The following is a 12,213-nucleotide window of genomic DNA, read 5'->3' on the forward strand; positions in this document are numbered from 1 at the left end:
CATTACAAAGGGCAGTATGCAAGTTCAACAACCTTGTTTACTTCCAAGCAGCAGGTGATGAGATCATAATTGCAGAAATGAAGCCAGTAGGAAGCCGATGAAAATAAAAGGTGGATTGCACCTTTTCTCTGTCCTTTCCAGGATATATGCAAACAAAGGCATGGTTTTTATATCAGATTTCTGCATTGTTTCTCAGAAGCATTTTGGCACGATGGTATTGTTGTGTGTTCCCCATTTCCCTGAGGGGCAAGAGGTTCCAAGAACAGTGAGGCCAGGGTTTGGTTTCCTTTGGGTGAGAGGGCACTGGAGATCTGGGGACTGGAATATTTGCTCTATTTACAAGCATAGGAGCAGAGCATTTGTAGAGGCCAGCCTAGCAGTTTGAAAGCATTTCAATGCAAGTAGATAAATAGATACCGCTGCGGTGCTTCTGTGTGCTTCCATGCGCTATGGCACTCATCACAGTCCTCTGTGCACCAAAGCAGGTTTGGTCATGCTAGCCACACGACCTGGAAAGTTGTCTGTGGACAACCACTGGTTCCCTTGGCCTGAAAACAGAGATGAGCGCTGCACCTCATAGTCAAATTCGACTGGACTTAACTATCCAGGGGTCCTTTGCCTTTTTACTTAGGTAAAGGTAAAGGGACCCCTGACCATTAGGTCCAGTCGTGGCCGACTCTGGGATTGCGGCGCTCATCTCTCTTTATTGACCGAGGGAGCCGGCGTACAGCTTCCGAGTCATGTGGCCAGCATGACTAAGCCGTTTCTGGCGAACCAGAGAAGTGCATGGAAATGCCGTTTACCTTCCCACCAGAGCGGTACCCATTTAGTGGCACAGACAATGGGAGTTTGTGGCACAACTGGACAACAGAAAGGCCTGTGGCAGTGGAGGAGGGTCTTTCAGGGTGAACGAGGAGCTTGTTCCCCAACCCCAGTCTGCCCTCAGTCAGCCCCCACCTGCCTGCTTTCCTACTTGAAACCAGTCCAGGGTGTGGCAGTGCCTGTCAATTTCCTTCTTCTCCATCAGTGCCAATTTCTGGCAAGACTATGCTGATTTGGGGTGAGATCTCATCCCAAATTGTGTGAGATCTTGTGCAATTTTGGGCCAGAACTCACCCCAAATGGATGTGATCTTGCCCAAAGTCGGGGCCACTGGCAGAGGCAACATACTCTTGGGAGTGCCATTATTTGGGGCAGAGGGGTCTGCCGTCTGAGGCAGTGATCTCACACTGCCTAATGACTGGGCCGGCTGTGGTCTCAGAGCTGCCCTTGTAGAACTCAGCAGGGAGCCGTAGGATGGGAACAAAGCCTGAAGCAGTTGGCTCTGCCTCTCATTACCTCTGGCGCCATCTACTGTTGGCCTCCCTGCTTTCTACCCTCCCAGTCTGTCAGCGTCAGCCACTGCTATGTTTGTGGGCCAGACAGCTAAGCCTTCCTTGCTAGATGTCTCTCTTGTTCTGAGCTGCTTCCACCTCCTGACACGGCTTTTGCAGGTCTGCAAGTCAATGGCAGATTTTTATATTTAAAGAGCGGTAGCCAGAAATTAAGCATGTATTATTAAAACTGGAACATTTGGCTTGCAGATGGAGAAAAGCAGCCACACAAGTGTTGTTGTTTTTTCTTTTCCCACCCTCTGCAAGCCACTTTGAGACGTCTAGCGAAAAGCAGGGTAAAAAGCAAATAAATAAAAACAAATAATTCTGACGGTCTTATAAAATACACACTAGAAGATTTCTACATTTTCCTGGTTAGAATTCTGCAGGGCTACTTTGAGAGGTGTGTGTGAAAAGGGAAGGCTATTTTGACTCAACACATTATCCATTCACTCATTTAGTGCTGCACAATAAATTAAAAGCCTCTGTTGCAAAGAACACAACATTCTACATAGCTTGATTTTTGAGAGGCAACAAAGGGGATTCATTTAATTTAGCAGAAGGCTAGAGTAAAACAACACATAATATATGTTTAATATTATTTCATTTTTAAAATATACTTTGTGTTTTTATACTGGGTTTTTATGTTGTGAACTGCCCTGAGACTTGTGGGTATAGGGCGGTATACAAATTATTATTATTACTATTATTACAGTGGTACCTCAGGTTAAGAACTTAATTTGTTCTGGAGGTTCATTCTTAACCTGAAACTGTACTTAACCTGAAGCACCACTTTAGCTAATGGGGCCTCCTGCCGCCGCCGCCGCACGATTTCTGTTCTCATCCTGAAGCAAAGTTCTTAACCCGAAGTACTATTTCTGGGTTAGCGGAGTCTGTACAGTGGTACCTCGGGTAAAGTACTTAATTTGTTCCGGAGGTCTGTTCTTAACCTGAAACTGTTCTTAACCTGAAGCACCACTTTAGCTAATGGGGCCTCCTGCTGCTGCCACGCCGCTGGAGCACAATTTCTGACCTCATCCTGAAGCAAAGTTCTTTCTGGCTTAGCGGAGTCTGTAACCTGAAGCGTATGTAACCTGAAGCATCTGTAACCCGAGGTACCACTGTAACCTGAAGCGTCTGTAACCTGAAGCATATGTAACCCGAGGTACCACTGTACTATTATTATTATTATTGGCATCCATCTGTCTTGGGAGACAATGGAAGGTGACGTCAGACTGTTAGAGAGTTACAGTGCCTGCTGGGGCTGTCGATAACAGAGACATGTTTTATTGCAGGTGGGGCAGGTGAAGGTGTCCGGTTTTGCAGGTACAGGTGCATCATAGCGTTTCTGCTCTCTGCGCTCCTTCCTCCTCTGGCTGTGGATAAACGACCTGTCTGTCTGTCTCCATACACCAGGAGACATTGTTGTTAACAATAACAATTCCCCTCTCCCAATGATATTTGCTGAAACAGAGTCCTGCGTCTGTGTTGGGTTTTTGGGGGGGTTTTTTTGGAATCGTTTTGCATTCTAGCAGCTGCAGTGAAGCCACACAGAAGCGACAGATGCTCCTCCAGCCTGGCACGATTTCTTGCCCTAGTTAGCCGCCTTTCCCCTCCTGCGCCCGACACGCTTTGCCTCCTCTACCTGTCTCCTCCTCCAATTTGACGAGGAAGTCCTCAATCAAACAGCCCCACGCCAGGTCGCCCTGAAAAACCTCGCAGCGCGGCGTGCCGGGATTTGTAGTTTCCTGCCCCCCAAAAGCTTTCAGAGCCCCGGAGTCATGGGCTGCAGTCGCGGGACCCTTCCAAACCCGGAGCTCCCTCTTCGCTTCGCGCGCCCTGGGCATTGCATGCGCAGCAAAGCCCACTTTGCAGCGAGCAGATGGAGGGTCTTGTGGCCTCGCCCGAGCTGCGGGCAAAAGACTACATTTCCCAGCCTGCACCGGGGGACGAGGCTAACCCTTTCTTGCTGCAGGTTGTTCTTTTGGTTGCAGACGAGGAAAAAAGAGAAAACAGTGGAGGGGGAAGAAAAGAGAAAGGGAGGAAGAAGGGGTGGGGAAGAGGGGAGGAGAAGGAGAAGCAGAAGCAGCATCCCTTGGCAGGCGAACTATGCATGCCCTAAGCAAGCTCTGAGAGAATGGCTGTGGAAGGTAAGGGCTGCAGTCCTCCTGCCTTTCCCTTTTGCAAAGCCAGGGGCGGCCGCTCCTGCTTCCTGATGCACCGCCTTCCTTGCACCCACCTCCATGTCTTTTCCTTGGCGCTCACCTGGAGGAGGCGAAGCCCCAGGAGCTGGGCTAGGAAGCGGGGGGTGGGGTGGGGGTGGGAAGGCATCCTTCAGGTGGAGAGGGGCGAGGGAAGGAGCCCACCGTTGCAAAATGCTCCAAATGCACAGGAATGGGAGATTTTGCAAGCGGAAGGGGGTGGGTCGTCATGTGCCCGAAAAAAGGGTCAACGCCGCCGCTGCCCCTCTCATGCATGCCAGGAAGGGTTGCCAGTGGAAGCATCCCACCTGGTCGGAGACGCACCGTTGCTTCCCTTCCCCCATGCTTGCCCGACCCCTCTCTGAAAGCTATTATTATTATTATTATTATTATTATTATTAGGGGGGAGCATGCAGCACAGGATAGAGGGGGGTTTCTGTCAGAAACAGCAGCCTTGCTGTAAAAAAGGTAGTTTCTGATAGAAAACCCCTTCTCTCCTGCTGCATGCTTCCCCACCAAAATAATAATAATAATAATAATAATAATAATAATAATTAATTAATTGCATTAGTTGAAGCCCTGTATCTCTTTTCAACATCTTCAAGTACTCTTACAAATCTTATTCCCATTACCCAGCTTCACAAAGTTGGTCTCTGTGTAAGCTCTTGAGCCTTAAAAAGACGCTAAGGTTTAGGTTTTGCAGCTGATTTGGGGATATGCGGCAGTTAAATAGCGCCGTTGAACATGCGCAGAGGGCCCATTTGGTTTTAGGGATCAGAAAAGGCCCAGGATTTCCGCACAGCTGCATCAGATGAGCTGCACCTGAACAGCAATTTGTTCATGGGGCCTTGGAAGTTAGATATCTCCTTTCTGTAATGTCAAACACAGAAGGGAGTTTTCGGTGCCCGCGAGCTGCTTTGGGAAGAGGGTTTGAAACCTGTGAAGTAGGTTTGAGCCATGGTTTTTCAAACGAAGGCCCAGGGGGTGCCTCAAAAAATTATTGGTGGTTGTTTGGTGACATGGGAAGCAACTCCTAGGGCCCAAGGTGCCTTTGGCTCCCCCAGTAAAACATTTGAGGGGGCTGCCCGCCCAAAAGTTGATGGGCATTGCCATTCAAATGTTGTGTGCAAGTGCCACATATTGTGATTGATTATGTGGGATGGGTCTTACCTGCCCCCCCATTTTATTCATGTTGGCACCCCTGTTATGTGAAAAAACCCTGTGATGGTGAGCAAGCAGACAGGAAGACCAACTTGCCCGCCATTACTTATATTTCACAGAAATATTATTCTAGGGTGTTGGGTGAATTCTGCATTACTGCCAGTGGGCCTTGTAGGTGCCCTGTGTGAATTGGGGCCTACGATATAATAATAATAATAATAATAATAATAATAATAATAATAATAATAATAATAATATATCTAATACCTGCCTTCACCACGAGGTTGCAGGGCAGGTCACAACAATGTAAAATACAGCATCAGGAACAGTTCACACAAGGTATCTCAAGTATACCACCATCAGCTTATGATATTTTCTGAAAAGTTGCTCAAAGCAGTTCTCCGTCGTGGGGAAACACAGACTCTGCCAGATGTTGTGGAGCTGTATCTCCCCATTATGCCTGTCCGCTGGCCATCCTTGCTGGGGCTGGTGGGAGTTCTGGGATGTTCAGCAACATCTGCATTCAGTTGCCCTGATCCTATGTAGGAGATCTGCATCTTGTATGCATAAATTACTTAGGATGGCAAACTATGGACGTAAATGCACCTCTGAATAAGGACCCCGTCTATTCAGCACCATGTTGTTTTGCATGGAATGCACATTTTGAGGTGCTTTCAAATATGCATGCAAACATGCATGCTAACGGCTTATTTATCCACCTCAGGTTGGGGCGTTGTTGGGGGGGGTTTGTTGGAGGGGGGTACAGTTGCTGTTGATACTCATTTTTTGTATCTTTCTTTTGGATTCGTGTGGAAGTTGTTCAGTTTGGTTGTGTAATTTTTGAAGTTTTGTTTATTATTTACAACTCCTTTTATGTTTGTAGTTATGGTTTTTTATATACATTGTAAGCCACCTTGAGCATAGTTTTAACTTTGGAAAGGCAACATACAAATAAAAAGATTGATTGATTGTATCTCACGGTGTATCTCAAGCGTCAAATGCAAGGGTGAAGAGTTGCATCTTCAGCGTATAACCAAAGCTGTAAACCGGGGTCAGCAAACTTTTTCAGCAGGGGCCGGTCCACTGTCCCTCAGACCTTGTGGGGAGCCGGACTATTTGGGGGGGGGGGTTAGAACGAATTCATATGCCCCACAAATAACCCAGAGATGTAAAAATACCAGGCAGGCCCTACAAATAACATTTTAAATAAAAGGACACATTCTACTCATGTAAAAACACGCTGATTCCCGGACCGTCCGCGGGCTGAATTTAGAAGGCGATTGGGCTGGATCCGGCCCCCGGGTCTTAGATTGCCTACCCATGCTGTAAACCGAAGGTGCGAGATGCGCCTTTGTGGAGAGGCACCCCATAGCTTAGGGGCTGCCCCAGATAATGCCCTCTGTTGGGCTACCACCATCATCCCTGAGCTTCTCAAGGTGAAGGAACGACTAAAAAGGTCCCCTCTGCTGAATTTTAGCCCTTGAGAAGGTCTCCCTGATAATTTTGGGCCTAAGCTGTTTAGGGCTTTAACCACAATTCCTTTCCGAATTGGCCCAGAAATGAACAACCAACCAATACTCTAGTAATAGAGTACACAACCTTATAGTATAGGCCTTAGCATAGAAAGCTTTGACCCTGTTGGGGGGGGGCAGCGCCTCCTGCACCTTTAATAGTTGAGCAAGCCGCATTTTTTCTGGGGAGAGTTTAGTTATGATAGTGATATTAGGCTGTCTGTCGGTATGCTTTCTACTCTGTTTTATCATTGATGTTTTGTAATGCGTTTCGAATGTTGTACACCGACCTGAGATCTTTTGATAAAGGGTGGTATATAAATGGAAATAATAATAATAATAATAATAATAATAATAATAATAATATGCTGAAATTCCTTATTATACATCTCTATTAAAGGTGCAGGAGTAATAAAAAATAAGAATGATAAAAGGTGCAGGAGTCTCATCTTTTGCATTTGACTACCTTTTTAGTGAGTCCTTTTACAAAACTAACATGTTGCTGTCCATGAGAATATATGGACTGAAACAAAACAACGATAATCATTAATATTATTTTTAGAATGGTTATCAGGTTATTTTAATTCTTCCCTTTTCTGCCACCTGCATCATTTTCTGTAGAAATCACCTTTGTTCTTTTCTCTCTCTGTTTCTGTCAGTTCTCTTTATTTCTCCCCCCTGCTGCTAATCCTGAAATATTAAATGAAATTTTGGAGACTCAACTTTTATGCCAATAGTGACAAACTCTTAATTTTTTTTATGACATTTTAATTTTTTAAAATTTATTTAGCTCTACACCTCTTATACAAACAATATAAAAGTGCAAAATGATACAATCAAACTTTTAAAAAAATGTCACTGAGACTCAAATACTTTAGGTACTCCTAATAGATTACCCATACCCTTTATCTTATCCCATATCTTTGCAATCTTATTTTCAAAAGCAACATGGGGCACTGCTTGAAAAATACAAGCCCCAAGGCCCTTTGGACATGCTGAACTCTAGAATCCCAGCCTGTGAACATAAGCCATAGAATTAAAATTGAAGGTGGGCAAAAAAAGAAAAAAGACAAGAAGAGCAATATTCTGCAAAAGATAGTATAAAAACATATGAATGTGTTAAAAAAAGTGAACTAGTTCTAAGTTCTTTCTGGAAAATAAATGCTTTTTAAAAACCAGTCTAAAATGGTAGGCTTTATATCTTTTCTCTCTCTGTAAAACCAAATTGGGTACACCTCAAGTGAGCTTGTTCCACCACTTTGGCACTGCAACATGAAAGGTGGTCCCATTGATTTGGATCCAAAGAAGGGACATATCTGATGGGATAGGCATGTTTCCATTGCTGAAGAGACTGGCTGTTTTTAACTTCAAAGGAGTGGCTTATCTCTTCTGCTGTGGGAATTGTCATAGGGGAAAAAAGAAAGTGCAGTTTTTATTTCAAACCTAGTTAGGGCTACGTACTTACCTGGGAGTAAGCCTTACTGAATGTAATGGGATTTACTCTTAGTAAACATAAATGGGATTACATAAATAGGATTACACTGTCCTGGACTCATTCCAATGAGACAATAAATACTCCAATTCAGGCACAGGCAAACTTGGCCCTCCAGATGTTTTGGGACAACAACTCCCATGATCCCTAGCTAACAGGACCAGTGGTCAGGGGTGATGGGAATTGTAGTCCCAAAACATCTGGAGGGCGAGTTTGCCTATACTTGCTCTAATTTCTGTAGTCTGGGATTTATTTATTTAAATTTTTTATCTTACCTCTCAGTTACACATAAGACCGCCGAGATAGAGCTCAATCCCAAGTTAAGAACAGTACTTTTTTAAAAAAAGAAAACAACCTGCAAATCACACAGCTTTAAAAAGGAGTAAACTGAAACAAGAGAGATAAACTTAAGTCAACCAAAAGGCCTTGTGTAAAGAAAGATCTTAACTTGTAAAGTAAAGGTAAAGGGACCCCTGACCATTAGGGCCAGTCGTGGCCAACTCTGGGGTTGCGGCGCTCATCTCGCTTTATTGGCCGAGGGAGCCAGTGTACAGCTTCCGGATCATGTGGCCACCATGACTAAGCCGCTTCTGGCGAACCAGAGCAGTGCACGGAAACGGCGTTTACCTTCCCGCTGGAGTGGTACCTATTTATCTACTTGCACTTTGACGTGCTTTCGAATTGCTAGGTTGGCAGGAGCAGGGACTGAGCAACGGGAGCGCACCCCGTCTGTGGTTTAACCCACAGCACCACCTGCGTCCCAATCTTAACTTGTACATGGCAGTAAATTACATTCTCAATTGAAGCCTGGGGCTAATCCACATGTATGTGTATCCCCTGCATGCCTGTTCAGAACTAAGCCCCATTTAGTTCAATGGGACAAATGTGTATTCTTTATAAGTGGAGATGAATGTGCCTTGGTTTGTCCATGCTCTTAGCAGTTTGGCACCTCTCTTCCCATAAGCCAAAAGGAAGCCTTAATCTAGGCTTAGCATATTTCAAACAGTGAAAATGTTGAGCTATTTTTATGGGGAAACGGCAAAAAATGGCACTGCCAATATAGGCTGCCATACATCCAGTTTTTCCTGGACATTTTCCCGATTTCCACCCGGACACTGCTGCCGACCGCAGTGAGAAAATTCAGACGTATGGCAATCACCATTTCAAGCTGGGAAAAGATTGTTTCCATCTTAAGAACAAGCCAGGATGGTGACCCATGGCTTGAAACTGGCTTAATATCATGACTTGCTCTGAGGTTGGTGTCAGTGACAGCATTTTTTTCTAGTTTGGCTAGAGTGGGAAACAATGGCTAATGAAAGACATATTGGTTTGTTTTCAGCTTGTGTGACAGGAGGACTAACAGGCTGTGTGCATGCCCAAATGCTTGTAAATATCTTGGCTGGTTTATTGATTGTCCTAATTGGGCCAATACTTGATGCTTTGTTGTTGAATTCTTTAGGAAATTATTGTTGGTTGAGCTGATAAGAAATTGTTGTCTAGTGGGGTTGGATTCACACATTTAAACGACCAATTAATCTGCAGTCCATTCAGGCACAAACACACCTTTGTGGACAAGACAGTGAATTTGTGATTGTGGGCATAGAAATATTTGCATTTTAGCTTCTCTGTTCTCTGTTTTCTTTGGCTACTTCCCCATTCTTTCTGCTCAAGGAAGAGCGAGTTTAATCCAGGGGCTGCACCTTGTTGTGTGTATTCTTGAACTGTGCATTCTGGTTTCTTAAACTGTCTGCTCCAAATAGCAACAGGAAATATTTCAAGCTTCATGAAGAAGAACCACCCTTGGCATTCAGGCTGGGCAAACTTCCAAAGCCTGGTGCCCTCCAGCTGTTTTTGACTCCAGATCCCATCAGCCCTAGGAAGCATAGCCAATAACCAAGGAGTTGTAGCTTAACACATCTGGAGGGCACTAGGGTGGGGAAGACTGAAAGAGGGCCTTGCAGTTGGGAAGCAGAATGTTTGAGGCATGTAGTACTTCTCTCGCTCTCTTTTAAAATTTTTATTCAGTTTTCTTTTTCATTCATTACATACATCTCATATCCATAACATTTACTACTGTAGATTCCAGCGTATAAGACGACTTCTTAACCCCGGAAAAGAGGTTAAAAAGTTGGGGGTCATCTTATATGCCAGGTATGACTTTCTCCCCCTTCATGGATCACTGCCTTGCTGTGGCGAAGGGGCTTGAATAACTCAGAGAAGCTATGAGCTATGCTGTGCAGGGCCACCCAAGATGGACAGGTCATAGTGGAGAGTTTTGACCAAACGTGATCCACGTGGAGCAGGAACCTGCAAGCCACTCCAGTATCCCTGCCAAGAAAACTCCATGGACAAACAAGGTCCGTATAGTTAAAGCCATGGTCTTCCCAGTAGTGATGTATGGAAGTGAGAGCTGGACCATAAAGAAGGCTGATCGCCAAAGAATTGATGCTTTTGAGTTATGGTGCTGGAGGAGACTCTTGAGAGTCCCATGGACTGCAAGAAGATCAAACCTCTCCATTCTTAAGGAAATCAGCCCTGAGTGCTCACTGGAAGGACAAATCGTGAAGCTGAGGCTCCAATACTTTGGCCATCTCATGAGAAGAGAAGACTCCCTGGAAAAGACCCTGATAATGGGAAAGATGGAGGGCACAAGGAGAAGGGGACGACAGAGGACAAGATGGTTGGACAGTGTTCTCGAAGCTACAAACATGAGTCTGACCAAACTGCAGGAGGCAGTGGAAGACAGGAGTGCCTGGCGTGCTCTGGTCCATGGGGTCACGAACAGTCGGACACGACTAAACAACAACATGACTTTCTCCCGGCATGGAGCCCGCCCACTGCTGCTGCCCAGCGTAGAAGACTTGGCTTATAAGACGACCCCCATCTAATACGCCCAGTTGCCTAATACGCCGGAATCCACGGTATTCATTCCTCCCTCCCTCCCCTCCTAGGCTTCCCCCAACTTCCGCTTCTGGTTTGTTTCTCCTTTCACCCACCTTGCTACCTCCTAAAAGAAAAAGTACTAATAACATATTTATATAATAATATCTAACCTAAAAACATAAAGATGAAAATAAGTACACCATATTATTTCTCTATCATCTACACATTTTCTAATACTAACGATGTGAATGTTTATTTAAATCCTGCCATCAAGTCTATAGACTTTCTTTGTTTCTGCAAATATAATAGAAATGGTTCCCATTCTTTTTCAAAGTCACTGTTGTCTTTTTCTCATTGTCTGTCATTTTTGCCAGTTCTGCATAGTTCATCAACTTCTCTTGCAATTGTTCTTTAGTTGGCGTTTCTCCAGTCTTCCAGTTTTGTGCAATCAATATTCTCGCAGCCATAGTGGCATACATAAATAGAGTCCTCTTTTCTTTTGGTATATCTTGGCCTAAGATACCTAGTAGAAAGGCTTCTGGTTGTTTTTTTTTGCAAAAGTTATTTTCAACATTTTCTTCAACTCATTATATATCATTTCCCAATAAGCTTTTGCCTTTTTGCAATCCCACCACATATGATAAAATGTACCTTCTAGGCATGTAGTACTTCTCAAACTGAGAAGGGTGGAAGCATGTCTCTTAAGATCAAGCCACCAAGCTGGGACCATTGAATGTTCTATGCCTTTGGGAGCAAGATCGTCCCATGCACAGGGGTCCCCAAGTATTCCTAGCCAAACTTCTATTTTCCCTTGCTACCAACAGGGGTGGACCTTGGTAATATGGCACCCTGTGCAAAGCCAACATTGGACACCACCTCCAGCACTCACTGTGCCTTCCCAAAGCTTGGTAAGGGAGGTGCAAGGCTTTGGGAAGGCGGTATGAGGCTCTGGCAACATCCTAGAGTCCTACCACCTCCTTCCAGAAGCTGGGCTAAATCCACCTCTGCTACCACTTCCCTGCATTAAACCCAGAAGACTGAAGTGTGGGGCTGGGGAACCTGTGGCCTTAATAGAGGAATTTTTGGATTCCAGGTCCCGTAATGCCTAACTGTTGGCCTTGTTGGCCATGGCTGATGGGAGTTGTAGTCCCCCAGCACCTGTAGGGCCACAGGTTCGCCAATGCACCAGGATTCTTCAGTGCTGCTCATAGGAGAGTTCATATGCACTGGGAGAAGGAGGACTTGTGAGTCAAGGACCCGCCACCTGCATAGGATTATAAATAAGATACCAAGACACATTATTTTAGGTTAATGGGCAAAATTAGGCCACAACTTTTATTGGTTACAGCATGTGAGTAGTATTGGCTTAGGCATTGGATGAAACACGAATACATGACTCCACCCCGCTCAGCAGGGAGTCATGTTAACAACCAATGGGAGGAGCTTGTTGATGCAAATACAACTGGAAGCTCCCCCATGACGTCACCAGGGGTCATAACATGGCCCTAGCCACCAGCAGGGCATTGGACAGGATCCACGACCGCCGGATTCCTTTAATGGAATACCCAAAAGAGGGGTAGATGATGGCTCAT

At 45.1% G+C, this 12,213-nt stretch overlaps 1 protein-coding gene across 3 annotated transcripts in view; it reads left to right on the forward strand.

Annotated features, from left to right (window-relative positions):
• The first annotated feature begins 3,396 nt into the window (after window positions 1–3,396).
• Window positions 3,397–12,213, forward strand: part of SAMD12 (sterile alpha motif domain containing 12) — a 202,676-nt gene continuing 193,859 nt past the window's right edge. For all 3 annotated transcript variants that reach the window (XM_053395393.1, XM_053395392.1, XM_053395394.1), the window contains exon 1: window positions 3,397–3,523. In XM_053395393.1, coding sequence (XP_053251368.1) covers window positions 3,511–3,523 — 13 coding nt within the window. In that variant the 5' untranslated portion in view covers window positions 3,397–3,510. The remainder of the gene's footprint in view (window positions 3,524–12,213) is intronic.

Source organism: Podarcis raffonei, chromosome 7 (assembly GCF_027172205.1).
Source record: "Podarcis raffonei isolate rPodRaf1 chromosome 7, rPodRaf1.pri, whole genome shotgun sequence".
Taxonomy (NCBI): Eukaryota; Metazoa; Chordata; class Lepidosauria; order Squamata; family Lacertidae; genus Podarcis; species Podarcis raffonei.